Below are 27,600 nucleotides of genomic sequence, written 5' to 3'. Positions count from 1 at the left end.
ATGAAGGTGATTACTTGTGAGATAGCATGGCACAACAAAGAACCAGTGTACAGCCTGGATTTCCAGCATGGGACTGATGGGAAAATTCATAGATTGGCTTCTTCAGGAGTAGACACAGCTGTGCGGGTAAGTTCAAAACTTGCAGGAGAAAATGTAAAATGGGGTAATATAAACGAGGAGATCTAGCTCCTGAGGTTGGGATTTTATTAGTTGGAGGGATTTCCTTCCCTCATAATCAGCACCTTAGTCTTAGACCTGGGAGCGCTGCGGAGGCTAATGCCTGGTCCAGGGTCACAATGACATTAGCTATCACAAGTAAGACTGTGTCTCTGAAGCCAAATCTTATTTAGTGCCTATTATAATTTTTATTCATCTAATTAGAATTAGACCCTAGTTTGAGTATGATGAGCCTAGTGATGCTGTCTACTTCACAGTATTTTTAGGATTAAGGGATATAACATTTCTGAAAGTACTTTTTAATCATAATCTAATAGATACATGATCTCTACTTCCAAGTTGTACAGATCCTTACCTATCCATCTTATCCAATTTTTGTCCTTGTTTTTTCCCTAAATCCGACAAAAGTCCACCTGTGGTAGATTCCAAGGGTCTTCTCATTCTTTTGACATTGCATGGATACCTATGTATACCCTAACCATTTTTTCTCATAACACCATAAAAGTCATTCTTATTTCAAAGGGACCTTTATTTTGCAATTTAAAAAGGAAATCTTTTTGTTTCTGACATTAATGATGCCTTTTTTTTAATCAATAGATCTGGAAAGTAGAAAAAGGACCAGATGGGAAAGCCATTGTAGAATTTTTGTCCAATCTTGCTCGCCATACAAAAGCAGTAAATGTTGTTCGGTTTTCTCCTAATGGGGAAATCTTAGCATCTGGGGGAGATGGTGAGTACTGTTACATTTAGCATTTATATCTAGAAACTGTCTACCTCAAGCTTTAAGTAGATGATGGAATTTGGGCTTTTGGCTTGATCTAGTTTTTTAAAAATTCAACATTTCATATAGCAAATATAGGTATCTCTAGACATATTGACTTTTCCTAGCACATTTTTGATATATCATGGGTAGGCATAAGAAATTAAATGGGAATCTTTGGGGAGTTTTGCAGAAGCCATAGACAACGTGCAAAGACCGGCAGATGACACAGGAAAAGTTTAGAAACTCAGAAATGCAGAAAACACATGTATTGTATGACAATAATATATTTTATCTTTTAATACTATAAATATACACAATTTCTTTTTTAAGGTTAAAGAAAGTAAAAAATTAATGTTTACCTTTGAGATATGGAAGGGAAACCTGTACTTAACACAAATTTTACAATCAGGTACTGTAAAAAATCCATAAAAGAAAAAGAAAAATTTATTGCAAAAATTTTTATGCAGATTTCTCATATCACAGAGGTACGTTCCATGCCCCTAATCCCTGAGATGTGGAAGGAATACCTGTATAATCATCTATATAATGGATACTTATGATTTTCTATTAGATGATAAGGATTCAAAAATGAAAAATGACAATACTTTTCTTGAAGAAATTATAGTCTAATAGGGAGAGGACATGATATACTAGATACCTTGGTTCCTTAGAACTTTAAATTATTTGATCTTCTGATAACAGATAGAATGTGATAGGCAAAGAGAGAACATTTAAATTTGGGATGATTGTGAAAAGAAAACATCTAAGCTAAGTCTTAAAAGCAAAAATAGGAGGCAGTTAGGTGACTCAATAGATTGAGAGCCAGGCCTAGAGACTAGAGGTCCTGGATTAAAATCTGTCCTTAGACACTAATTGTGTAACCCAGGGCAAGTCACTTAATCATCATTGCCTAGCCCTTACCCCTCTTCTGCCTTAGAACCAATACTTAGACTTACTTCTGTCTTAGTAAGACAGAAGATAAAGATTAAAAAAAAAAAAAAGATTTCTATAGACCAAGATAAGCAGCTGTATTCCAGACATGGACTTAGTCTTTATGAGTGCTTGGGAGTAGGAAGGTTTAGGTTAAGGTCAGTTAATCTTAAGTAAATTTCAGTGCCTGCTCTGTGCCTGTCACTATGCTAAATGCCAAGGATAAGGAAGAAAGATAAAAGACAGTTCTTGCCCTCAAGCAGTGCACAATCAAAAAGAGAAAGATAACACATAAAGTTAGAACATTTGTTCTGTCTTCTCCTGGGTCATCAATAGACTGAAATTGACAATTGAAAGGATCGGATATATTTTTTTGTGACTTCATTCTCTTTTTTTTTCTGGAGTAGGAGGTAGATATTGATCCTCCTTATCATTCTTTTGGAATTCATAGGCACCCATTCTAAATAGTGAAAAAAAGTACTGAATACATAGTTTCATAATAAGAACTAAATTCCTTGTCTTGGCTGGATAAAGTGGTTTAACACCTTTATCTCTTGAGTTGACCTTTCCCTACTTAAAAGTAGATAACAGATAAACTGATTTTGTATTTTCTATGTGTGCTTAATAGAAATGAAGAGTTTGAAGGTAAATTTAAAAACAATTATCTTCCATTTCCACTAAAAGTTTCTAGTTTTCTCTAAGTGTTTCCAAAATAATTTCTGGTAATAATGTGCATAATGAATAATGAATAATATAGAGATGTGTAGTATGCTGGAGTTGGAAGAGAGACTTAATTAAGTTAAAATTTTATCTCTGAAGTGATCTGAGGGAATCCTTTCACCTGTGTGGGCTTTAGACAGCTTTGTGGCATTTACTTATGTACTGAGGGATACTATCTATAAAGCAAAAAGAGTTTACACTCTGGGAGTTCTTTATGGTTATGTAATGACAGATCTTTTATTTTTTTAAAACATTTATTAATATTCATTTTTTAGTAAAGTTAACATGGTTACATGATTCATGCTCCTACTTTCCCCTTCACCCCTCGACCTCCCCCCACCCCTGGCCGATGCGCATTTTCCCTGGTTTTAACATGTGTCATTGATCAAGACCTATTTCCAAATTGTTGATAGTTGCCTTGGTGTGGTAGTTTCGAATCAAAATCCCCAATCATGTCTGTCTCAACCCATGTGTTCAAGCAGTTGCTTTTCTTCTGTTTCCACTCCTGCAGTTCTTCCTCTGAATGTGGGTAGCGTTCTTTTCCTTAAATCCCTCAGAATTGAATGACAGATCTTTTTTGATGAAATCCCAGATCCTTTCTGAAAGATCTTGTTCTTTTCACATGTGCTAACTATACCAGCTTAGTATTCCTCTCACTTCCCTTCTCCCCAAAAAGTCAGAAAGAAGTAATGTTTGCAGAAATAGTGAATAAAATATGGATCTGTCATTAATTTAAATACCTCATAGATGCTGCCATTTTGTTGTGGAAAGTTAATGATAACAAGGAGCCAGAACAAATTGCATTTCAGGATGAGGATGAGGCACAACTGAATAAGGAGAATTGGGCTGTCATTAAAACATTAAGGTAACATTTTTTTCTCACATTTCTATTTCAACTTAATACATATTTTGGTAAATTATATCTGCTTTAAACATTTGCTTAAATTATGAAGGAACAATTTTTGAATTATAAAAGAAAATAAAATATCCTTATACAAAATTGAATTAAATTTGCTTACTTTTTAAGTTACAAATTTCTTTTAATGTAGCTGACAGTAGCTATGTATATGTAGTCTCTAATCTAGTAGTATTTTATTTAAAGAAATCTTGTTCTAATGTGCTTAATAATTAAAACAACTATGTTTTAAAACAATTTATATATTTAAAACCATGATGCTAAGATAATATGTAATCTATTTTTGCCTCTAATTTGTTTTTCAGAGGGCACTTAGAAGATGTCTATGATATTTGCTGGATGACTGATGGAAATTTAATGGCTTCTGCTTCTGTAGATAACACAGCTATTATATGGGATGTTGGTAAAGGTAACTGATAAATATTTCTTTTGTCATTTCTTTCTTTGGGAATCAAGGTGAATATCAAATAACTACATGGAAATTAAAACACCAAGAAAAGAAATTTAAAAACCCTTTAGTGTTCTTACACAGGTGGTCAACTTTCCACTGGTAAAGATTTTTCATTCTAATGGAAGCTGATGGGTGAGCTAGCAATAAGGGGTTGTCCTCATTATTTGGGCACCAGAATATTGCCAAGAACTCTAAATAACCATTAGTGTATGGAACTAGGTTTCATGAGTATTCCGTGCCTGGGGAATCATTAGATAACTGTTTTGTGGAGACCTTGAACCTCCTTTTACCTACTCTTCTCCCATCTACTGAAGCCATTTGCCAAGAGCTTCCTCTTCTCCCATCCCAGTATCCCTATGGTACTGTCTCTTGTTATCTCCTCTTTTACTCTAATCTTTTGATGTTGAGTTGGTAATTCTTGCCAAGGCTAACCCTATTACGTCTCCCCTAGATCCCATCCTCTCTAGAAGATTACTTGCACTATTGTCCTTTTCTCCCAAACTTCAGTGTCTTGCAAACTGATGATTCGTTCTCTGATGTCTACAAACATACCCAACTCTTCCCATCCAAAGTAACCCTTACTACATCTTACCGTGACCATAACTTGAATATTTGCTCCTCTTTCTCAGACAAATGCCTTTAAAAACTACCTGGACTTGGTGCTTTCTTGGTCCTTGTAAACCTCCTCCTGGCTACTTTCTTATCTCATTTAACTGAAGATGCTCTCTTCATAATTACATAGGATCTCTTGAAAGCCAGATCTAATGACCGTTTCTCAGTCTTCATTCCTGATTTTTCTGCAACATTTTAACACTGACTACTTTCTTCTGCTTATTTTCTCTACTGTGTATTTTCTTGACACTTTTAATGCTGCATGTTCTCCTGTCTCTGAATGTTTCCTTTCAGAGTCCATGTTATGCCCACTGTCCTGTGCCCTCCCCTCTTTACAGTCTATATTTTCTCAGTTGATATCCTCAGCAACTCCCAGGGATTCCATTATCATCAGTTCCCAAATCTCTTTGTGTCTGCTGAGCTACGATCCTGTACAACTAACTGGTCATTGGACATTTCAAAAAGAATGATCTTTAGGATTCTCACATTCAACATTTTCTTTCTCCTCTCCCACCTAAACTCATCTATCTTGTGAACTTTCCTTTTACTATCAAGGGCACAGCCTTCTACCCTGCCACCCTGGTTTGCATTTATTTTTTCATCCCCCATTCTTGTCTCACCCCCTGATCCAGGCTCTCGTCCGGTCTTGCTGCTTCCATCTCCACAGTATCTTTTGGACATGTCCCTTTCTTCTAACTTGCCCCTGTGGCTCAGGCCATCATTACTTCAGGACCAGAGTATTGTCTCCTAAATGGTCTCCCTGCATCCTCTTTTTTCCCTGCAACCCATCCTCTACACATTTTTACAAAATTACAAATTGCAAAATTACAAAAGTAATTTTCCTAAAAGGCAGCTGTAGCCATGCCATTCCCTATTCCAGTGATAGGCCGCCTTTTGAGCTTGGTGTGTCAAAATTTGTCAAAAAACCCAAACATAACTCGGATGGTGTGTCACTTCAAGAAAAAAACCATAATTTTGTGATATTTATAGTTTAAATAACAAAAATGTATGATTGTAAAATATAACTATTTAATAAGCCAAAATAGGTAAATTAATATAGGTAGAATTGTCATCTATAGTGCACAGTGTCTACACTACACTACAGCAAATGTTTCATCCTTGGCATGCGGCCTCACACTTCTCTGTATGTGGCCGCATGTCATCGAAAATGGCTACGTGTGTCAGTGCTGACACGCATGTCATAGGTTTGCTATCACCACCCCTATTCAGTAAGCCTCCAATAGAAGCTTTAATTCTTAGTTAAAGTTCTTCCCATTCTGTCTCCTTATTGTCTTTTCAATCTTGTCCATTCTCTCCTTCTCTAAATACTCTTTAAAATTTTAAAATAACTATATTAGCCAGCTTCTTATTCCAGACACGTGATGCTTTTTCCCTTAGTGTTTTGAATTTATGGAATTTTCCTCCATCACCTGCATCTCTCAAAATCCTTGGCTGCCTTCAAACTTCAATTCAATAATTATCTTGCCCAGGAGGCTGCTCCTGGGCCTCCACCTCCCGTGCTTTCTACTCTGAGATTTCTTTTCTTTTTCTTTTTTCTTTTTTAAATCCTTACGTTCTGTCTTAGAATCAGTACTGTGTATTGGCTCTAAGGCAGAAGAGTGATAAGGGTAGGCAATGGGGGTCAAGTGACTTGCCCAAGGTCACACAGCTGGGAAGTGTCGGAAGCGAGATTTGAACCTAGGACCTCCTATCTCTAGACCTGATTCTCAGTCCACTGAGCTACCCAGCTGCCCCCTGCTATAAATAATTTTGGATATATTAGTCTTTTTTTTTCTTTCGTCCCCTTAATAGTAATTCTATTTTTGGGTGAAAGAGTATGCACAGTTTAGTAAATTTAGGGCCATAGTTCCAAATGCTTTTCAGAATGACTGGAATAACTCACAGCTCCACTAATAGTACATCGGGTTTAATCATCCTCACTGCCTTCCATTGGAAGACCTTCTTTTGAATAAATATCAAGTAAAACAGATCAACACATGGCTGTGTTTAAAAATGTATATTGCATTCTGTACTTTTTATCTATTACTTTTTTCCAAGATATCTTCCTGCTAAGTAAAATAGCCTTCACAATTTCCTTCTTCATAAATCCATTTCCATTTGAACTAAGTAAAACCATGTTAACCTCTGATGCAACTGCCTATTAATAGTGTTTACATGCATATATGTGTATATAGATATATACACAGACATACATAGATATATGGGTTTATGTATAAACACACACACACATAAAATTTGTGTTACAGCTGTCTGTGACTGGTGAACCCAAGTGTTAGAACTGATAAAGCCAAGGTTATATAGATTTATTCCTTGTGGTGAAAACTAATTTCACTGTCCTCTTTGGTCAGAGAGATGACTACTAAGACATTTCATGCTTTTCATCACCTGACTAGGATAAGAATATGGATGGGTCAGCAGAAGCCCTTAACCATCAACTACTTAGTCTGTGTAAAGAATTACATATCTGCCAAGAGATTCATAAGTCAGGGTTTGGTTTTAAACTTGTGGTGTGAATGATAATTATTTTTTATATTCTCTGCTATATTCAGGTTTCATTACAAGAAAATGTTCACTAAGTATGAACTTGCGAAATCCAAAGTATAATGAAAATAGGACTTCTTAGTTAAGATAAATAACTATGTTTACCAGTAGAACTTTATTTATGTATTTATTTATTTGTTGAGGCCCTTACCTTCTATCTTAGAATCAATACTGTGTATTGGTTCTAAGGCAGAAGAGTGGGAAGGGCTAGTCCAGTGATGGGCAAACTTTTTAAAGAGGGGGCCAAAGGAAAGGAAATACTCATCTGTGAGTGTTTCTAAGGCAACTCTTTCGAAGTTTCATTTATTGTATTCGTCAGCATAGGAATAATGTGGCACAGCCCATAGAACATTTCAGGGGACTGCATCTGGCCTGCAGCCTGTAATTTACCCATCACTGAGCTGTCAGTGGGGGTTAAGTGACTTGCCCAGGGTCACACAGCTAGGAAGTGTCTGAGGTCAGATTTGAACCCAGGACCTCTCGTCTCTAGGCCTAGCTAGCTCTCAATCTGCTAAGCCACCCAGCTGCCCCCTCCAGTAGAACTTTAAGTAAATCCCAATTAATTTTGTTATTATTTTTCTTCCTTACATAGCATTATAGAAAATTCTAATTCTAAGTAGAATACAGTTACCACATGAACTCACATATTATTGAGTATTATCCTGTTTCTTTTGCTCCTTTACAGAAGTTTTGTTTTGTGTAAAATCACCCTATGTATCCCAAACTTGTAATTTTTGTTCATTTATGTGTGACAGATGGATAGTGTATCTGGCATAGATTTTCTTCTCCACCTCCCTCCCCTCCAAATACACAAATACATACAAGTTAATATCTGAAACTAGGCACAGACAGCCACTTTTACTGGTTTGGTTTACTCATCCCAAGTTGTCTTCACTCTAGTAAGTCTGGGTTCCCAGAGAAAGGCTTTCTCTAGGTGACTATACCTAGGGGGGATACATTCCCTCTACTTGTCACCATAGTTCTTGAACCTCCAACAGTTTTTTTTACCATTTACATAAAATGAGTCACAATAATTACACTATTAAGTTCTCAACATAAAATTACTTACAATAAGATAAAATCAGTAATATTCAGTACATCATTTATTGTATAAAGCAATGCAGAAATAATAAATACAACAAAATTAACTCATAAACCTGGCTTCCATTGTTCCACTAGTGGACACAATCTCTGTTGGAGATAGTGCAAGAGGCATGGACATTATGTGTCCCTGGGAGGCAACGGAGAACTCAGCCTTGATGCCCTTGGTCCCTTCATGAATAATGTGCATCTCAAGAAGCTGTTTCTCTGCTCTGAGCTCTCTTTCTTATCCTCACTATTCCTGCTGAATAAATCTCTCCTCCTTTCAATTGATGAAGAGGGACAAATTTTTGTAGCTGGCAGTTACCCTGAAGTTGATACTGGGGGGTGGGGAGTGGGATGCAACTTGCTAGCCCATTTCCTGGCCCTTACCATTCTTTGCCTTGGAACTGATACATAGTATTGATTCCAAGATGGTGAGGGTTTAAAAAAAAAGACCTACAGAGGTAGTTACACTATCATGATAATAATAGATAGTTCCTAGTGAATTGTCACTCTCTTCATTTGGACTTTCTAGGCATTGCAGGCAAGCAAGCCCTCTCAGCTCATTTATGAGGATGCAGGTTTGTCCACTCAGCTTCATCTGTTTTTATAGCAAAGCAACTGCAACATCTGGTTTTCTTTCTGCTTTTTCCCTCTGGCCAGAGGGGAGCAGCAGAAGTCAACTGGAAGCTTTTGAGAAAATCACTTCTCAATCTTTAGATAGATTTAAAGGGCAAATAGCTGAAACTACAGCAGAGTTCAGCTCTCTTCTGGTAAGAAGGCTCCCATCATTTCCTCTTGCCAATCCCCAAAATGAAACAGGTTAAAGTCAGCAGCCTCCTAAGTACAATAGCTGAAGCCTGCTTGCCTGGTTTGGTCCTGCTTTGCCACCTTTTTAATCGTGTCTGTCCCTCCTCCTACTCGGTGTTTCATTTTGCTTAGTGGCTCAAGTCAGAGATCCTGGTGCTCAGTAAAAGAAGCTTTTCTTCAAGAAAAATCCCTACTCTTAGTTATGAACCCAACAGCCCTTATTTAGACATCTCATAGTCTCCAAAATTGATTACCACCTTGTGATTTTAACTTCTTGTTCTCTTAAAACCAGATATGTTCAGGTGAGTAAACTACAATGCTGTGTTGTCTCAGTCAGTTCTCTGTCCTTTTCTCTATTTGGTCCTAGCAGTCTTTGGGAAAAACTTTCTTCACACTAGAATTTTATCAGTTTTCCATAAATGTATATTCTTTATCTGCTTCTTTTTGCTACTGGACTCTTCACATACCCTTCACATCTTTATAAATTAGTTTAATTCTTTTTTTCTATACCAAAGTTCCTTTTCTGCTTCAAAATAATACAAGACGAATGACAATTCACGAACAGTAACAAATTTCACAGGCAGAAGAACATGGTTAGTTTCTAGATGAACTCTTCATAGTGAATATTAATTTATGTCATTTAAACTTGAGTAGGGGTTTTATATTATTTTATATGCTTTTCTAGGTCAAAAAGTTTCCATATTTAATGAGCACAAGAGTTATGTACAAGGAGTTACCTGGGATCCTTTGGGCCAATATATTGCTACTCTGAGCTGTGACAGGTGAGTTAGTGTTTTGCACTTGAAATTATTTGTAGTAACATTTCATAATAATTATTTTAAATTTAAGGCTATATGCCATATTTTTGGATGTTATTATCAATATTTTTACCAATATTAATCTTAAAGCTTTAATGCTTCTGTCATTTTATCTTTTTTCTTTAATTTTCAATTTTCTAAATAATCACATTGTTAATATTTTCCTCTGGTAGAACAAAAATTCATTATAAAGCATATAGTAGAGGACAGTGGACAGAACAGGTGCTTAATAAATATTTGTTCAATGAATTCAATAGATGTAGCTTCCTAGCTTTAGTCTTTTTTTAAAATTTGGAATATTTTTCCATGGTTTACATGATTCATGATCCCCCCCCCCCCAAAGCTGACAAGCAATTCGATTGAATTATACATGTATCATTGTTCAAAACCTATTTCCATGTTATTCATATACATGATTGATCATGTTTTGTGGGAAGCCGTTCGATATATTAAAGCCTTTGGAGAAATAGGATCAAATTTAGGGCCTGTTATCTGGATTCCCTACGTGACCAATCCAGACTGAGGCAGTCTTTGTGTTTGGTTCTGGTCACCTGAGCCCCGAAAAGCTCTGGTACCAGCAGGTAAGTTAATCCAAAATCACCTTGATCCCTCCAAGAGGCTATTAGGAGTCATTTAGAGAAACAGAGTCTATAACAGATATTTTATCTGGATCCCATTACAAAATCATCGGCAAGTAAAACTGTGTGTATGATTTTTCTGCACTGCATGTCAGAAATGCAGACAGAATGGGCCATCTAAGATAAAAATCTGAGGCTCCTCTTTTGACTCAGTTTTGATCCCCACCTTTGTTAGAACTCCTATTGGAAAACTTTGAAGTGGCAGACCAGCATCTACTGAGTTAATGATTCCTCTCCTTGATAATTAAGAAACTTGAACCCTAACAAACATTACTTAAGATAAGACTGCATACTTAGATAAGTATGACGCTTTTAGTCATGACTTTATTTGTCCAGGTGCCTATAATCCTGGAAGACAGAACTCAATAAGTGAGCATCTCCATAAAAATATTTCCTCTCCCAGAATTATCCTTACTAATTGATGGTTGGAATTTGGCCATTGTCTTGGTACTTATACCTTTACTCTTTAGACTTTAATGGGTTATGTATGATCTGTTACCCCTTCATAGCTGTGTTCTTTGTTTGAAATCAGTATATAATAAACTCCCAAGCCCACAGACTTTGGAACAGCATGGGCTAACCACTAGTCTAGTTCTCATTTTCTTTCTCCTGCTTTAACCATCCTATGCCACCATGCTGCTCAGGACCCCAAAAAATCATATAGAGGCATGGCTCCCTATAATGTTTTCCTTCTGCGTTTCTGCTCCCATAGCTTTCTCTCTGGATGTGGATAGCATTCTTTCTCATAAGTTCCCTAGATCATTGTATTGCTGCTAGTAGAAAACTCTGTTACATTAAATTGTACCACAGTGTATCCATCTCTGTGTACAATGTTCTCCTGGTTCTGCTCCTTTCACTCTGCATCAATTCCTGGAGGTCGTTCCAGTTCACATGGAATTCCTCCAGTTCATTATTCCTTTCAGCACAATAATATTCCATCACCAACAGATACCACAGTTTGTTCGGCCATTCCCCAATCGATGGACACCCCCTCATTTTCCAATTTTTTGCCACCACAAAGAGTGCGGCTATAAATATTTTTGTACCAATCTTTTTCCTTATTATCTCTTTGGGGTACAAACCAACAGTGGTATGGCTAGGTCAAAGGCCAGGCAGTCATTTTTTTTTTAAACCCTTAACTTCTGTTTATGGGCTCCTAGGTGGAAGAGTGGTAAGGGTGGGCAATGGGGGTCAAGTGACTTGCCCAGGGTCACACAGCTGGGAAGTGTCTGAGGCCGGATTTGAACCTATGACCTCCTGTCTCTAGGCCTGACTCTCAATCCACTGAGCTACCCAGCTACCCCCGGCAGGCAGTCTTTTAAAGCCCTTTGTACATAGCTCCAAATTGCCCTTCAGAATGGTTGGACCAATTAACAACTCTACCAGCAGCGTGTCCCAATTTTGCCACAGCTTCTCCCTAGCTTTAATCTTTATATATTTTGAACATTATATGAGGGGCATTATAAAATAGGGTCTTAGAGCAATTCTTAATATTTTACTTTTTTTTACTGTATTCAGTAAACTTATTATTTTATTGCTATAAAATATAAAATAAAATAAACTCCTTCCAGGAAACATTCTGAACCTATTTATGTCTTCTCAACCTATTCATATCCTCCTGTAAATCATCATGAAGTTTAGTCTCTAGATTTTGGGAATCTTCTTTTAAATCTTTTACATTTATTGGATATCAGTGATATCTATAAGCTTTTCATTAATTAGGCATGTAATACTTATAATTAATGACAAACTTACAAAATCAGGATAGAAATCTTACATAAATGTTTTAGCATATAACAATAATCACCCAAAATAATGAACAACAAACCATTTTTTGCATGCAAAATATTTTTGCTCTTTGGTCCCTTACTTACTACTATGTTTTTGTTTATTTGTTTAATATAGTTGCCAATGAATATATCATTCTAGTCTTGTATTTCTTCTTTTTTTTTACCACTTCATACAGATTATTCCATATTTACCTTTATGTTTTACATTTTCTGTTTCTTGCATTATATAATAGTAATATTAGCATAGCATAAAATGCGAGTATATTAATAATCAATTAATGTATTAATATATACCATGAACAGTCAGTAATACATTAATATAAATTAATATAAAATATGATGTAACATTAATATACCAGAACTTATTTAGTCATCCTCTAATTTTTAAGTGTGTAGATTAATTCCAGCTTTTTGTTTCACTCTGTGTAAAGACATCCCACACATTTTGAAGTTCTCCAAATAAATCAGGTGTGGAAGTTTTTATAAAACTAGGTCCCTATTTTCCTAGTATATTGTATTTTAAAGACAAAGTTCAGTAAAGGAATCATTGAATGACAGATCCTGGAGCTAATAAACTAGAGTTTATTGAGTAGGAGGAGTAACATGGTCAGGCCTGTATTCTGTCATTCAATGCTCTTCAGTACCTAGCCCCTCCTACCTTTCTATCCATCTTACTACTTTCTCCCTGCCATATTCTTTTTTTTTTTTAAACCCTTACCTTCTGTCTTAGAATCAATACTGTGTATAGGTTCCAAGACAGAAGAGTGGTAAGGGCTAGGCAATAGGGATTAAGTGACTTGCCCAGGGTCACATAGCTAAGAAATATCTGAGGCCAGATTTGAACCCAGGACCTCCCATCTCTAGGCCTGGCTCTCAATCCTCTGAACCACCCAGCTGCCCCCACCATATTCTTTTTGATCCACTCACATTGGTCCTCCTGGCCTGTTCCAAGAATAAGACAATCTTATCTCTTGGCTTATCTCTGTTTGATCATAATGTGAACCAGGGAGCTAGAAAGGACCCATGGCTTCTACTGCTATGGCCATATCCTCCTGGTCAGACCCCCTTCTAGAGCTCACAGACTTCTGTTCTTTGCCCCAAGTCCTCTTGGTTGCCGTGACTCCTTTTTTTGCCTTTCTCTGATCAGAATTCAGTCTGGCACGTTTGGAAGATTTTTTTCAAGATCTTTTGTTAGGGAGAGCCAGACTTTCTCTCCCTCTTCCATCTTGGTGCTTTTAAGTTCTTTTTAATGAAGCAAGAAACGGCTCATTGGTGAGAATAGATAAAGCTAATACCTGTCATTCTTTTAGGGTATTGCGTGTATACAGCACACAGAAGAAACGTGTTGCTTTCAATGTTACAAAGATGTTATCTGGTGTAGGAGCTGAAGGCGAGGTAATTATTTTTTAAATTTCCATTTTGACATTTTACATGGTACATTTAGGAGCTCATTGAGCTTAGAAGTTTTCCTTCTGGTTATATTAGATTCAGAAATAGGACATCAAAACTCATAATATTTTATCTCTGATTCTTGGCCAGATTAAAGGGAAAAATTAAATATAGGCATGGTTAATCTTCTGTTCCCATTGAAGTTTATAAGTTTATTATTTATGGGGGCAGCTGGGTAGCTCAGTGGATTGAGAGCCAGGCCTAGAGACGGGAGGTCCTAGGTTCAAATCTGGCCTCAGACACTTCCCAGCTGTGTGATCCTGGGCAAGTCACTTGACCCCCATTGCCTACCCTTACCACTCTTCTGTCTTGGAGCCAACAGAAGGTAGAGGTTTAAAAGAAAAAAAGATTTATTATTTATTGTAAGAATTTGTTCATCATAATTAGATATCACAGAGCAAAATCTTTTTTTTTTAAACTTTTTACACTTTTTAAAAATGGAAACTTGCATCAGTACCAGCAGAATGGGGATGAGAACTACTGTTTTTTGATTCCTTATCCAGCATTTTTTCTACTTCATCACAACATTCAATGTGAGGGAATTCTTGTGAATCCTATGGCTCATTATTCCAGTTTAGGGAGCTCCCTTAGAGAAAAGTAGACTATGAACTCTGCTATCTAACACCCAAATTAAGCAATTTGGATAAGGTCACAAAGGTAGTATTGGACATGGATTATAAATGGACAATATTTTCTCCAAAACTTTTCCCCAGCATCCAAGAATCATCAAGATACTGTTTCCTACTTCCTTAACTACTATCTGCTCAAGGAATGTCTACTAACTTACAACCAAATGGCATACACTGCCATAAGAAAAGAATATGTTAGCAATTTTTAAAGTACCGATAACTTGTTTTTATCCTTGTGCTTCATCATACCTTGTTTTTGTTTTTGTTTTTTGACTACAGAGGGCAGGTCCTTAGGATTGACAGGAGTATATGCTATCCCAAAGCATCTCTCAGCTCTGAATATCTCACAGCTGTTGGAATGTTACAGAACTCAAACTTAACACTTTGGTCCAATACTGTGACAACCCTTATCTAAATTATTAGATGTTTGCCATCCTTACTTTTCCTCTTTCAGGAATCTTTATAGTATTTCCTTAAAACTGACAACCCATTTACTAGAAATGATGATGGGGTGGAGTGGGGCGGTTTGGTAGCCCAGTGGATAGAGTGCCAGGCAGGAGTTGGGAGGACTTGAGGTCAAATCTGGCCTCAGACACTTCCTAGTTTTTTGACCCTTGGAAAGTCATTTAATTCTAATTGTCTAGCCCTCTATTTTCTGTCTTAGAATTGATACTAAGAAAGAAAGCAAGGATTAAAAAAAAGAAAGAATTAGAGAAAGAAAGGAAGGAAGAAAGACACCAAAGACTCTCCAAGAAAGAAAGAGACCAGAGACCCCCAAAGATTCCAGAAATCTGTGCCTTCGAGGCCATCAGTCACTGGTTTTTAAGATATCAGATCAGGGGGTAGCTGGGTGGCTCAGTGGATGGAGAGCCAGACCCAGAGATGAGAGGTCCTGGGTTCAAATGTGGTCTCAGACACTTCCTAGCTGTGGGATCTGGGACAAGTCACTTAACTCCCATTGCCTAGCCCTTAACACTCTTCTTAGTATTGATTCTAAGATGGAAGGTAAGGTTTAAAAGAAATCAGTTCAATTCTGCAAACATACAAGCCTTTAAAGCCACCTTGAAGGAAGAGCCAATGTTGATTTACTTTTCAAAATTTAAAAAAAAATACTAGAATTCTGTTTATTTTGACTAGACCTATGATTTGATCAGTGTAGGCAGTTCTTTGAGATACTTCCTTTATTCGTGCAGATCAATATTTTCTTTGTAACTGACAGTCTAAGAGGTTTTTTTTTTAGTTTCTTGAAAGATAGGTTGTTCACAAGAAGCAGAACCTGAATTCAGATCTTTTATCTTTGTGACCAACACTATGCCAAGTTATCTTTTCTTTCTTATTAAAAAAAATTTTTTTTTCAATTATCAAGCATTTATTTCCTCTCAATCTCCCCACACTTACTGAGGGGGGGGGGGGATTGGGAAGAAGAAAAAATTGTAATATATATATGCATAGTCAATTAAAACAAATTCCTATTCCATCCCTTCTCTGTGAGATTGCCTCCTCTCTTATCCCCATTCTCTTACTAATCTTCAGTCTTTCCATATCTATCAGCTGCTTCTCTCTGGCCCACAGACATGCCCATGTTTCTCTGATCCTCAATAAAACTTCATTTGATCTGTCCATCCCCCCTTAGCAGTTTTTTCCTTAATCTCCTTCCTTTTGTGGCTAAATTATATGAAAGGCTGCCCCTCTTACAGGTGCTTCCCCTTTGTTTCTTCTCACCCTTTTCTTAATTTCTTCTGTCTAGCTCATTCAACTGAAACTGCTCCCCTCCAGTTACCAGTCCTCTCTTAATTGCCAAGTCTAATGGCTTTTCTCAATCCTCATCCTTCTTGACCTTTTCTCAGCCTTTGACATTATCAAGCACCCTTTTCTCCTTCATACTCTTTTCTTACTATCTTACCACTCCCAGGTTTCTTTTCCTGCGTCTTCATCCAGCCCATTCCTCTTAATTGTTGCGGCCCCCCAGGGTCCATCCTCAGTCCTCTGTATGGCTTTGCCTGGTGATCTCCTCAGCACCCATGCATTCTATGATCCTTTCTATACAAACGATTCTCAGCTTTTTATCTAGCTCTTACTTCTCTGGTAGCTAGTCTTGTTTCCGATGTACCAAACTGGGCTTCCTATAGTTAATCAGTCAAGTAAACATTTATTAAATGCCTGCTAAAGCACTGAGGATACAAAAAGAAGCAAAAGATAGCCCTAGTCCCTTAAGAGCTCCCAAAACGAATGGGGCAAGATGACAAGCTATATACAGGACAAATAGAAAATAATGAAAAGAGAAAAGATATTAGAATTAAGAGTGGTCAAGAAAAGCTTTCTATAGAAGACAGGATTTTAGTTGTGACTTAGGGAAAGCCAGGAAAGCCAGGAGATGGAGATGAGAAGGGAAAGCATTCCAGGAATGGGGACAGAGAGAAAATGCCCAGCACTGAGAGAGAATATCTCATGTTTTAGAACAACCAGGAGACATGGCAGAGGGAGTAAGCTCTAAGAAGACTGGAAAGCTAGGAGAGGGCTTTGTCCACTAAACAGAACATTTTGTATTGGGGCCTGGAGATAGTAGGGAGCCACTGGTGTTTCTTGAGTATAGAGGTAGCATCATACTTTAGAGAAATTATCAGAGACATCTTAACTCAATCTGTCTAAAACTGAACTCATCTTTATCTCCAAATCCCTTCTTTTTCTAAATTCCCTGTGCCTGTCAAGGGTGGCATCATCCTCCCAGGCACTCAATCCAGGCTCAGAATTTATAGACTCCTTATTCTTTCTCATGCCCCACATGCGTTCCTTTGCTGAGGCCTAATGTTTGATGGCGTCTCTCATGCACTCTTTTTCTCCTCTGACCCTGCTATCACCCCATTTCAGGTCCTCACTTTACACTTATCCTCTTGCAGTAGTCTTTTGGTTATTCTTCCCTCAAGCCTCTCTCCATTTTAGTTTATCTTTCTGTAAAGCCCTCCTCTCACCCTCTCTCCAATCCCCCTTCAATAAACCAGCGTTTCTTTATACCCTCCAGGAACAAATAGAAAAATCCTCTTTGGCTTTTAAAACTTCTCAACCTGACTCCCTCTTCCTTTTTTCCAATCTTCTTACACCTTTCTCCCCTCCATGGATTCTGATTTTTATTCCTTGCTGCACCTTTGCCCAGCTGTGGGCATTTCATGGGCTGACCTTCGTGCCTGGTACTCTCTCCATCCTTGTTTCTGCCTCTTGACTTTCCTGCCTTCCTTCAGATCTCAGTTAACATCCTGCCATCTGTAGGAGACCTTTCCTGGGCCCCCTTAAAGCTAGTGCCTTCCCCCTGGGATCATCTCCCATTTATCCCTTGGAACATTGGGTTAGTGCATAGTGGCCCAGAGCATCATCTACCTCATTAATTAGACTGTAAGCTCTTTGAGAACAAGAACTATTTTTGTCTTTCTGGGTATCCCCAGGGTTTAGCATGGTCCCTGGCACAGAGTAGGTGCTCAACAAATGCTTCTTTACTTGATTCCCAGGTTGGCCATATCAAAAAAATGTTTCTTGTTCTACATTTTTAGTCCCTCACCTCTCTGCTAGGGGATGGGAGTATTCTTTATCAGTCTTCTAGAATCATGGTGGACCAGTACAGTGGTATTAACTTTTTTTTAAACTTTGCATATCTGCCCAGGTATATTTTATTTTAATAACAAATTTCCACATAAGTTTTCTGAAGTTATACGATCCATATTGTCTCCCTCCCTTCTTCCCTCCCCCCCCACAGCAGACAGGCAATTTAATCTGGGTTATACATGTATAACCACACAAAACATTTCCATGTTGTTCATTTTTTTTATAACTTTTTTTTAAATTTTTTTTAAACCCTTAACTTCTGTGTATTGGCTCCTAGGTGGAAGAGTGGTAAGGATGGGCAATGGGGGTTAAGTGATTTGCCCAGGGTCACACAGCTGGGAAGTGACTGAGGCCAGATTTGAACCTAGGACCTCCCATCTCTAGGCCTGACTCTCAATCCACTGAGCTACCCAGCTGTCCCTCCATGTTGTTCATTTTTGTAAGTGAATAATTTTATAAAACCAAAACCCCAAAACATATAGGGTTCTTAACTTTTGCAAAATTGTTTGTTTTTACAATTAAAAAAAATGTAGGGTCAACTAGGTGACTTAATGGATAGAGAACCAGGCCTGGGTTCAAATTATACTTCTGACTGTGTGACTCTGGGCAAGTCACTTAATCCCAATTGCCTGATCTGTACCACTTTTCTGCCTTGGAGCAGATTCTTAGTATCAATTCTGAGGTAGAAGGTAAAGGTTTAAAAAAAAATGTAAATCTTCTTCTGATTCTGTTCATTTCATTGCATAAGTTCATACAAATCTTTCTGAATTTCTCTGAAACTTCTCATAGCATACTCATAGTATTCTTTGACATTCATATACTATAGTTTGTTCATCCATTTCCAATCGAACTAAGGGTATTCCCCTTAGTTCCTAGCTCTTTGCCACTATAAAAACAGTTGCTATAAATATTTTGGTACATAGAGTAACTCTTTCTTTGATCTTTCTGTATCAAAGGACATGCACACAGTTTAGTAACTTTTGGGGAATAATTCTGATTGCTTTCTGGAATGGTTGGACCAGTTCTCATCTCCAATCCAGGGATCTTGGTCAAAGGACATGCATAGTTGAGTGACTTTTTGGGCATAATCCCAAAATGATTTACATATTGACAATTTACAGCGCCACCAATATGCTTTAATGTGTCTATTTTCTTAAAGCTCCTCTCTTTGTCATTTTCCTTTTTTTGTTTATTTTGCCATCTGAATGAGTATATAGAGAGCCTCAGAGTTATTTTTATTTGAACATTATTTTTCTTTGTGGCTATTGATAACTTAGATTTTGTCTTTTGGAAATCTTATTCATTTTACCGTTTGTCAATTGTGAAATGTTGTAAAGAGCTCTTAACCCACATACATATCATCATCAGAAACATTATGCATTTGTTAAAATATAGGTAGAGGAAGTATATAGTGGCAAGAGCCCTGGATTTGGAGTCAGAAGACCATCTTGATCATTATTAAACTATTTGAGTGTCAGAGAGTTACCTAGCCTGAAAGAGTCTCCATTTCTTCATCTATGAAATGAAAATCAAAATATTTGTACTACCTTTCTTAACATGGTCCCTGTGAGAGAAGCACTTTATCACTGTATATGTTGAATGATCTGACTTGAATTTACCTGGGCCTCTGCATCCAGTGGGTGTTTAATAAATGTTCATTAAGTCAAGTTCGATTTTCAGAATGTGCTAAAGTCTAGAAAAACTCAGGAGGAAGAACAAAGACACCTATAAAGAAAGGCAATGTAATCAGAATGAGTAGGTCAGCATAGCATTCTTATATTACTTATATTCATGTAATTCAAATTGGTAGTACTATTTTAAATTCTCTTTGTTTTGTAGGCAAGAAGCTACCGAATGTTTCATGATGACAGCATGAAATCATTCTTTCGTAGACTTAGTTTTACTCCTGATGGATCTTTGCTTCTCACACCAGGTAATGAAAGAATAATCTTTGCCCTTTTGTATTCACTCCAGGAGTTCTTAAGAAATCTTAATTTAGAATTGTGGTTCCTATTTGGACTAATAGTGTATATAGAAATTATATTAACAAAACTAAAGCTATGAGACAAGGTCATCCTAATGCTCTTCAGTAATGAAAGGCATATTTGTGTTCATAGAAACACACGCTACCCACCCACTAATGCACAGAACATTACTCTAGAATTTGTGTGGCAAAAGGCATAGAAGTGAGGGTAGTTAGGGGGCTCAGTGGATAGAGCCAGGCTTGGAGACAGGATATCCTGGGTTCAAATCTAGCCTCAGACACTTCCTAGCTCTGTGTGACTCTGGATAAGTCTCTCCATTTGCCTAACCCTTGCCCTTCTGTTTTAGAGTTGTTACTAAGACAGAAACCAAGGGTTTAAAAAAGAAAAAGAATATTTAAGTGAAGTTGAGGAATAAAGGGAAAGGAAAAAAGACCCACAGTCACAGATAAAATCTCAGGCACAAGAATCTTGTTCAAGAGCATAAAGCATCTTTAGGGGGAAAAAAAACCAACTTTTTTAAAACAAAGAAAGGAGAATACTATTGTTTTGAAGTGAGTGTAGTAATGTTGAATTTTTTTTTCTAAAATCTTTTCTCCTTTTTCCATTAATTTAGCAGGTTGTGTTGAGTCTGGTGAAAATGTAACAAATACAACCTATGTTTTCTCTAGAAAGAATCTTAAAAGGTATGATATATAGAAAAACATTAAAAAAAATTTTATGTGGTAATTGTTGCTCTTTTCTAAAATTATGATGGTTTCTTTAGGCCTATCGCTCATCTCCCCTGCCCTGGAAAAGCAACCCTTGCTGTCCGTTGTTGCCCAGTCTACTTTGAATTGAGGCCAGTAGGTAATACAGGTAGTATAATAACACAAGTAACTGAGGTGTATCATGAAAAGCAACCATATGTGGTCTCTTTGTTATTAGAAAAGAGGAGTTTCTGGGGTTGGCTTAATCACAGTCTTGACTGGAGGCCAAGATTGAATGATTTCCAAGTTCTAAGAGCCTGTTTTGTAGGCAACATTCAAGTTACTTTGCGATTTTTTTTCTTTCCAAACAATGGATATTGGGACTGTAGTACCAAGTACTAGAAGATCTCTCTTTAGTTATTTTAGGTTTCCTGTATTTAACAAGAATAGCTTTTTATCTATTTATTTATTAGTGTTTCCTTTTTGTTTTTCTAAGTTACAGAAATCTTACTTGAGTTATTTTCATCAACCTTTAAAATTGACATGAATAAATGTTAAATAATTTGTCTGGGCACTAAAATGTCACTCAAAATGTAAGCTTCTTGAGGAAAGGAATTGTTCCATTTAAAAAATTTGTGTTCTCCATATCTGGCACATAGTAAGTTATTTACTTATTGATTGAGCCTTACTCTAATTTCTCTATTTCAAGGAGGCTCTCATTCTTCTTGTTATATTCTGACTTGCTAAGTATTAAAAAATGCATGAGTACATAAATTAATAATTAAAATGTTTGAAACCAACTTTCAATTAATTTATGCTAGATGAAACTCCTCATCTGAGGTTTCAGTTTTGGTAACTTGTCTTCTCATTTATTTTTTTAAACTTTAGCTTCTGTCTTAAAATCAATACTAAGAATTGGTTCCAAGGCAGAAGAGTGGCAAGTGCCTAGACCAGTGATGGGCAAACTATTCCCCGAGGGCCAGATCCAGGCAGTAGTTTGCCCATCACTGCCTTAAGCAATTCCCTAATCACTATATCTGGATGTGGGGGCGTGGTGATAAGGAAATTGCTTAAGGCAGTGATGGGCAAACTACTGCCTGGATCTGGCCCTCGGGGAGTAATTTGCCCATCACTGGCCTAGACCATTGGGGTCCCACAGCAAGGAAGCTTCTGAGGCCAAATTTGAACCCAGGTCCTCCCTTCTCCAGGCCTGGCTTTCTATCCACAGAGCTACTTCACTGCCCCAACCTATCATTTCCTTTAAAGGTTTTAAATTTCCTTTTCCTTGTGATTTTTCTTCTCCTTTAGATAAAGCTGCACAGGAATCAGGATCGGAAATCATTCACTTGCCCTACCGGTTGGTGTTTGCTGTGGCTTCCGAAGATTCTGTGCTTTTCTATGACACTCAGCAGTCCTTTCCTTTTGGTTATGTATCCAACATACATTATCACACACTGAGCGATATTTCATGGTGAGTTAGTTGGGGAGGGATAGGATAAATGTAAATGCATGGTCCCAGTCTATCTTGGCCCTTCTCCGTGTTTGCCTTCTAAGGAGTCCGTCACGGCCATTTCTAGAATTATATTAAAAGTAGATTAAAAAAAGCAGAGATAAGACATGACACGCACCTTGCCAAGGTAGCAACCTAAGTTTGGTGTTTGCCTACCTGATCTTTGCAGTCACTTTTGATCAATGATGAAGGTTGACACAGAGTGTCCCAAAGGTCTTAGTGCAGCCTTAAGCTATCATTTATTATTATTATCTGTAAGCTATTAAATTTGTTCATTAAAATTATACTATTGCAGAGGGCAGCTGGGTAGCTCAGTGGATTGAGAGCCAGGCCTAGAGACAGGAGGTCCTAGGTTCAAATCCGGCCTCAGACACTTCCCAGCTGTGTGACCCTGGGCAAGTCACTTGACCCCCATTGCCTACCCTTACCAATCTTCCACCTATAAGTCAATACACAGAAGTTAAGGGTTTAAAATTTAAATATATATATATATATATAAATTATACTATTGCACTTAAGCTATTAAAGCTGCTCTAAGACTTTTGAGACACTTGTAAACTTTAAACTGCTATATAATTGTTTATTGTTATTATTATCATTATTTGTACAGGGAGAAGTCCTTGGGGATAAGAGTGTTTTATCTGATGATGAAAGATGTGTTTTTTCCCCTACTCATTCTTGATTTTTTTCTTAAACCCTTACCTTCTGTCTTAAAATCAATATTATGTATTGGTTCCAAGGCAAAAGAGAGGTAAAGGCTAGGCAATGGGAGGGAAGGGGGGTTTAATTGACTTGCCCAGGGTCATACAGCTAGGAAATGTCTGAGGCCAGATCTGAACCTTCTGACTCTCAATCCTGCCCCCTTGATTTTTTTAAGGAGCTGATTTTTAATAAGGAAGCTACTATATTGTTTGCCTTCCATCACACTATTAGGAAGTGAACAGATAAGACTAAATAAATTAATATTACTTATGATAACTTCTCTTTCTAACACTTTTGAGATTTACAAATTACTTTCTTTATAGCAACCCCATGCATTAAAGAGTACAAGTATTATCTCCATCTTTATAGATAAAGAAACAGGCATGTAGAGGTTAAATGAATTATTCAGGATTATACAGGATTAAAACTTAGTTCTTGTTGTTGGAAGACCAGTGCTCTTTTCATCCAGTTAAACTTTAATGAGGAACACATTTAGATCCTGTTTTCAAGATATAGCCATGATTTTCCTAGTTATCTGCTTAATTATCTAGGTGAAATCTGATAACATAAAGAAAGCTTTATAGGGTACAGATCTATCCTTGGTAAATAGACTAAGTTGTATCTTGGTTTTTAGTTTTATTTTTAACTTCTTGACAAGTGGAACAACAATCTCCATAAAACATTGCTTTGTTTTCTTCTCTTTGAAAAAAAAGGTCCAGTGATGGGGCTTTCCTGGCCATTTCTTCCACAGATGGGTATTGCTCCTTTGTGACCTTTGAGAAGGATGAACTTGGAGTGCCATTAAAGGAGAAACCCATTTTAAATGTGAGAACTCCTAATACAGCAGAGAAGAAAGTCAAGAATCAGACACACCGAGTGACTTCTCCAAGCCCCAGGCCGGTGGAAGGAACCCCTACCAGCAGAAATCAAGACCCAAACCCTTCTGTCACACCCCTCCAGGCCAGGCAATCTCCAGCCCAAGCCATGAACAAAGACTCTCCCATGAGTCCTCTTGGGGTTAGAAGCTCCCCAAATCTGTCCTCAGAAGAGAAGAAAACTCCACAGGCTTGTAGTCAGAACACAAAGTTGAGCCAGCCCCGGAGAATTACTCTGAATACCTTACAAGCCTGGAGTAAGACAACTCCCCGGTAAGAAAAACATTAGCCGAGTTAGAAAATTGTGATTTAAAAAAACCCAAAAAACATTGAGGAGAGGGGGAAAAGACTCATGTTAGCACAAAATGACAACAAATATTACTGAAAACAATAAGAGGTTTGGGGGGTAGGTAGGTGGCTCAGTGAATAGAGAGCCAGGCCTAGAGATGGGAGGTTCTGAGTTCAGATTTGGTCTCTGGCACATCCTAGCTGTGTGATCCTGGACAAGTCATTTATCCTCTTGTGTCTAGCCCTTACTGCTCTTCTGCCTTGGAACCAATACTAGTATTGATTCTAAAAAGGTATAAGTTCAAAAAAAAGGAATTTCTATAATGAAGATATCTGTGTTTCAATACATAGCAATATATATAAATTTTTTAAATTTAGTAACAAATTTCCACCTAAGTTTTCCAAAGTCATATGTTCCATATTATCTCCCTCCCTCCTTCCCTTCCCTCTCCTGGAGCTGACAAACAATTCAATCTGGCTTATACATGTATGATCACACAAAACATTTTCCATATTGTTCATTTTTGTAAGCAAATAATCTTATAAAACCAAAATCCCCAAATATATACCCAAATAAACCAGTAATAAGTCATGTATTTTCACCTGAGAGCACTATTTTGTGATCTAAATAACAATTTAGCTATGACAACTAGTCCTTATTTACCCTTCGCTTTCATTTGACTCTGTATTATAGTCTTTGTGGCTGCTGTCTGTGCTGTAGACAGGAGAACCACTTAATTGACCTTGAGTTCCTCATAAGGTTTCTCTCTTCAAATAGCAATTCCTCTTCCTCCTTTCTTGGCTCAGATATACTTCAATATAATCTCGCTCATGTGGGTATTCCTTCTGGTGCTTCAAAAACTTGAAAGCTTTTCACTTTCTTACTCAAGAGATGACATCCCCCCTCTGCAGGAAAAAAGCCCTTCAAACAATCAAGCAATGGATTTCCAGATCAGAGTTAAAAGTAAACCAAAAAAAAAAGATTTGAGAATTGAAAGAAGAAAAACAGTCCTAGTGGTAACTGCACTCCATTTTCAAAATTCCTACTCTCCTTTAAAGCAGCTTCTTTTACACAGAGAATAAATAATTGTTAGGAAGTGGGAGCCTTTCTCCTTTTCTCCCCTTTCTTCTTCTTCTTCCTTGCATGGCACCTCACTTTGACAAACGGGGCTGCGCAGAGCAATTCTAAACTTCCTCCCATCTGACAGTTCATAAGTATTTGGACGTGGCTCTTGTGGCCATCTGTTTTTGACCCCCCACGCCCCGATTCCCCCCATCTCTTCCCCAGACTTCTGGGTGACACGGTCTCGAGGCCTCTTGGCCCAGCCCCTCTTCCCCAAGCCTTTTAGCTCGCCGATGAGGCCCTTTAGAAGAGTCTTCCCACTGGTAGCAGTGTCCGTCGCCCTCTGGTGGTCCCCATATTTTGCCTCTCCATGCTGAGTATTCCCTTTCTTTGGCCATGCCTTGTCACCCTGTTGATTGGTTTTAAGCTTGCCGTTCAACAAAACCTCCAGTTTGTGGTTTTTGGTTTTTACACAAATGGTTGTCTCCTTGTTCTTCTGGCCTGTTGAGATCCTTGTAGATCCCTCATGGCTATATGTCTGCCAGGTTTGTGGCATTTTCCAGTTTGGTAAACATGCCATTTATACCTGCAAGTCACCGAGAGTCATCTTGAACACAGATCCCCATTGGCATCCGCTAGCGTCCTCTCTCCAGATTGCCAATAAAGGAGTAGATTACAATTTAGGTTTGTTGGGATGATGATAATGGATAAAAGGCAGAAACTATTTGATTCTGATGATGATGATGATGCCTCAGAATGATATTTGGCTATGGCAGCTGGATGGCGTATGGAGAGAGTCCTAGTCTCGGAGTCAGAAAGTTTTAAGTTTGAATCCTGCTCTAAACATTTAATAGCTATATGATTCTGATAAGTCACTTACTTCCTCTTACCTCAGCTCCCTCACTAGGATAAACTTCATAGGATTATTGTGAAGTTCAAATGAGATAATAGCTATAAGTCACTTTGCAAACTTAAAGTGATATATCAAGATTAGCTATTATAGGAATGGACATAAAAAAAAAGAATATTGAATCCTAAGTACATGAGAATTAAGAAAACACAGTCTTGTTTTCAGTAAGTTTAAATTACCAGTCTTTTTTGTTGATATTTGTCACCAACCTCAACTCATTTTGAGGTTTAGAATTCCTAACGCTGTCCCTTCTTCATTATTTGAATTGTTTCTTTGTATGAATTCATGATTTCATCCTGGAGAGAACTTCTGGCCCATTTGGACAGATTTTTCCTTATAAAATTTTAAGTAAAGGGATTTTTCTTAGCCTTTCTTGGAATCCTTTAAAATCTTCAAAAGCCTAGCATTCATGTTCCTTCTATCACAAATTCTAGGATGGTGTGGTCACAGAGCCTCCAATTTCCCCATAATTTCTGCTACTTTGTCAGGATAAGGACTACTTCTCTTCATTGCTCTCTCCATTTCTTGAAGAATGAAATTAATTAAGGCAAGGCAGCAATTTATGCTTTTTTATTGTGTTTATATAAACTTATATTTTAGGTACTTATATATTTATATTTGAATTATTTAAATATACTTTTAACCTAGAGACAAGTCCAGCAGATTTCTGTACAGCTGAATTCCTCATCACTAATAAATTTCTGTTTTTCTGTGTTCTTTTTCCTAAACTCTTTATTCAATTTTAAGAATACTTATATAATTATCAGCTACAATGTAATTATTTATTGTAATATCTACTTCTTAAAATTAAAAAATAGCTATGTTATTTCCTAAAAAAATTTTTTAATGTGAACTTGATTATCATATATGAATAGAAAGAATGTCTATTCTTTATTCAACTGTGTTTTCTGTCATTTTGTTTTTTAATCTAGGAGAATAAACTTAACATCCTTAAAGTCAGATGCTCAGACGAGCAATGCACAAGTTAGCACAGTTTCGGTCCCATCTGTGGAAGTATGTCAGACAGGTAAGTAAATTTTAGTTGCTTAACTGAACCAGAGACATTTTTAATTCTCTTAGTTGGTTTGAAAGTTAATATCTCTTGTTATTTTTTTCAGGTCATTTCTCAGTGACTGAAAGTATAACTTCTTAAAATGGTCATGCTTGTTAGTACTCACTAGTTCTCTACAAATTAGCTCAGAATCCTGATCATGGATGGAATTATCTCAGAGACTAACCTGTCCTCCTAGCCCCTGGGACAATTAGTGTTAGATGGGGTGAATTCCATATTTATCAAGATGGGATTCCTCCACACAATTCGCCTCTTAGAACAATATCGAATTTGTTTCTGTTAAAGTAAATTACATCTGACTTTTTTAAGTCCTTAGTTTCTACTCAATAGATAATGTATTATCTTTCTGTGTGCAAAGCATCATGCAAAAATTAAATAGTCTTAATCTCTCAAGGACCTTACATTCTAGTAATGGACTTTCATAATCACTGTCTTCTGCTTCTCAATATTGTAGAGATACCTGAAGACACTCTTTGCAATTCTCCAGAAACAAAACGTCTCCGGTTCAGTGAAACACCTACCTCACCATTTTCAGAAAATGAAAAGAGCCGTGGCTTGAGCAGCTGA

At 37.3% G+C, this 27,600-nt stretch overlaps 1 protein-coding gene across 1 annotated transcript; it reads left to right on the top strand.

Moving 5' to 3' along the window:
- On the top strand, positions 1-27,600 carry CHAF1B (chromatin assembly factor 1 subunit B). Its single transcript, XM_044666897.1, has 13 exons — positions 1-126; positions 775-907; positions 3,338-3,455; positions 3,812-3,915; positions 9,710-9,806; positions 13,581-13,665; positions 19,782-19,875; positions 20,541-20,610; positions 20,691-20,782; positions 21,922-22,084; positions 23,539-23,973; positions 26,894-26,988; positions 27,488-27,600. Exons 1-13 carry the CDS (start codon positions 1-3, stop codon positions 27,598-27,600), a joined length of 1,725 nt encoding a protein of 574 aa, XP_044522832.1.

Source organism: Gracilinanus agilis, chromosome 3 (genome assembly GCF_016433145.1).
Source record: "Gracilinanus agilis isolate LMUSP501 chromosome 3, AgileGrace, whole genome shotgun sequence".
NCBI lineage: Eukaryota > Metazoa > Chordata > Mammalia > Didelphimorphia > Didelphidae > Gracilinanus > Gracilinanus agilis.
Note: the sequence above shows the minus strand (reverse complement) of the source record. Positions and strands in the feature narration are given on the sequence as shown.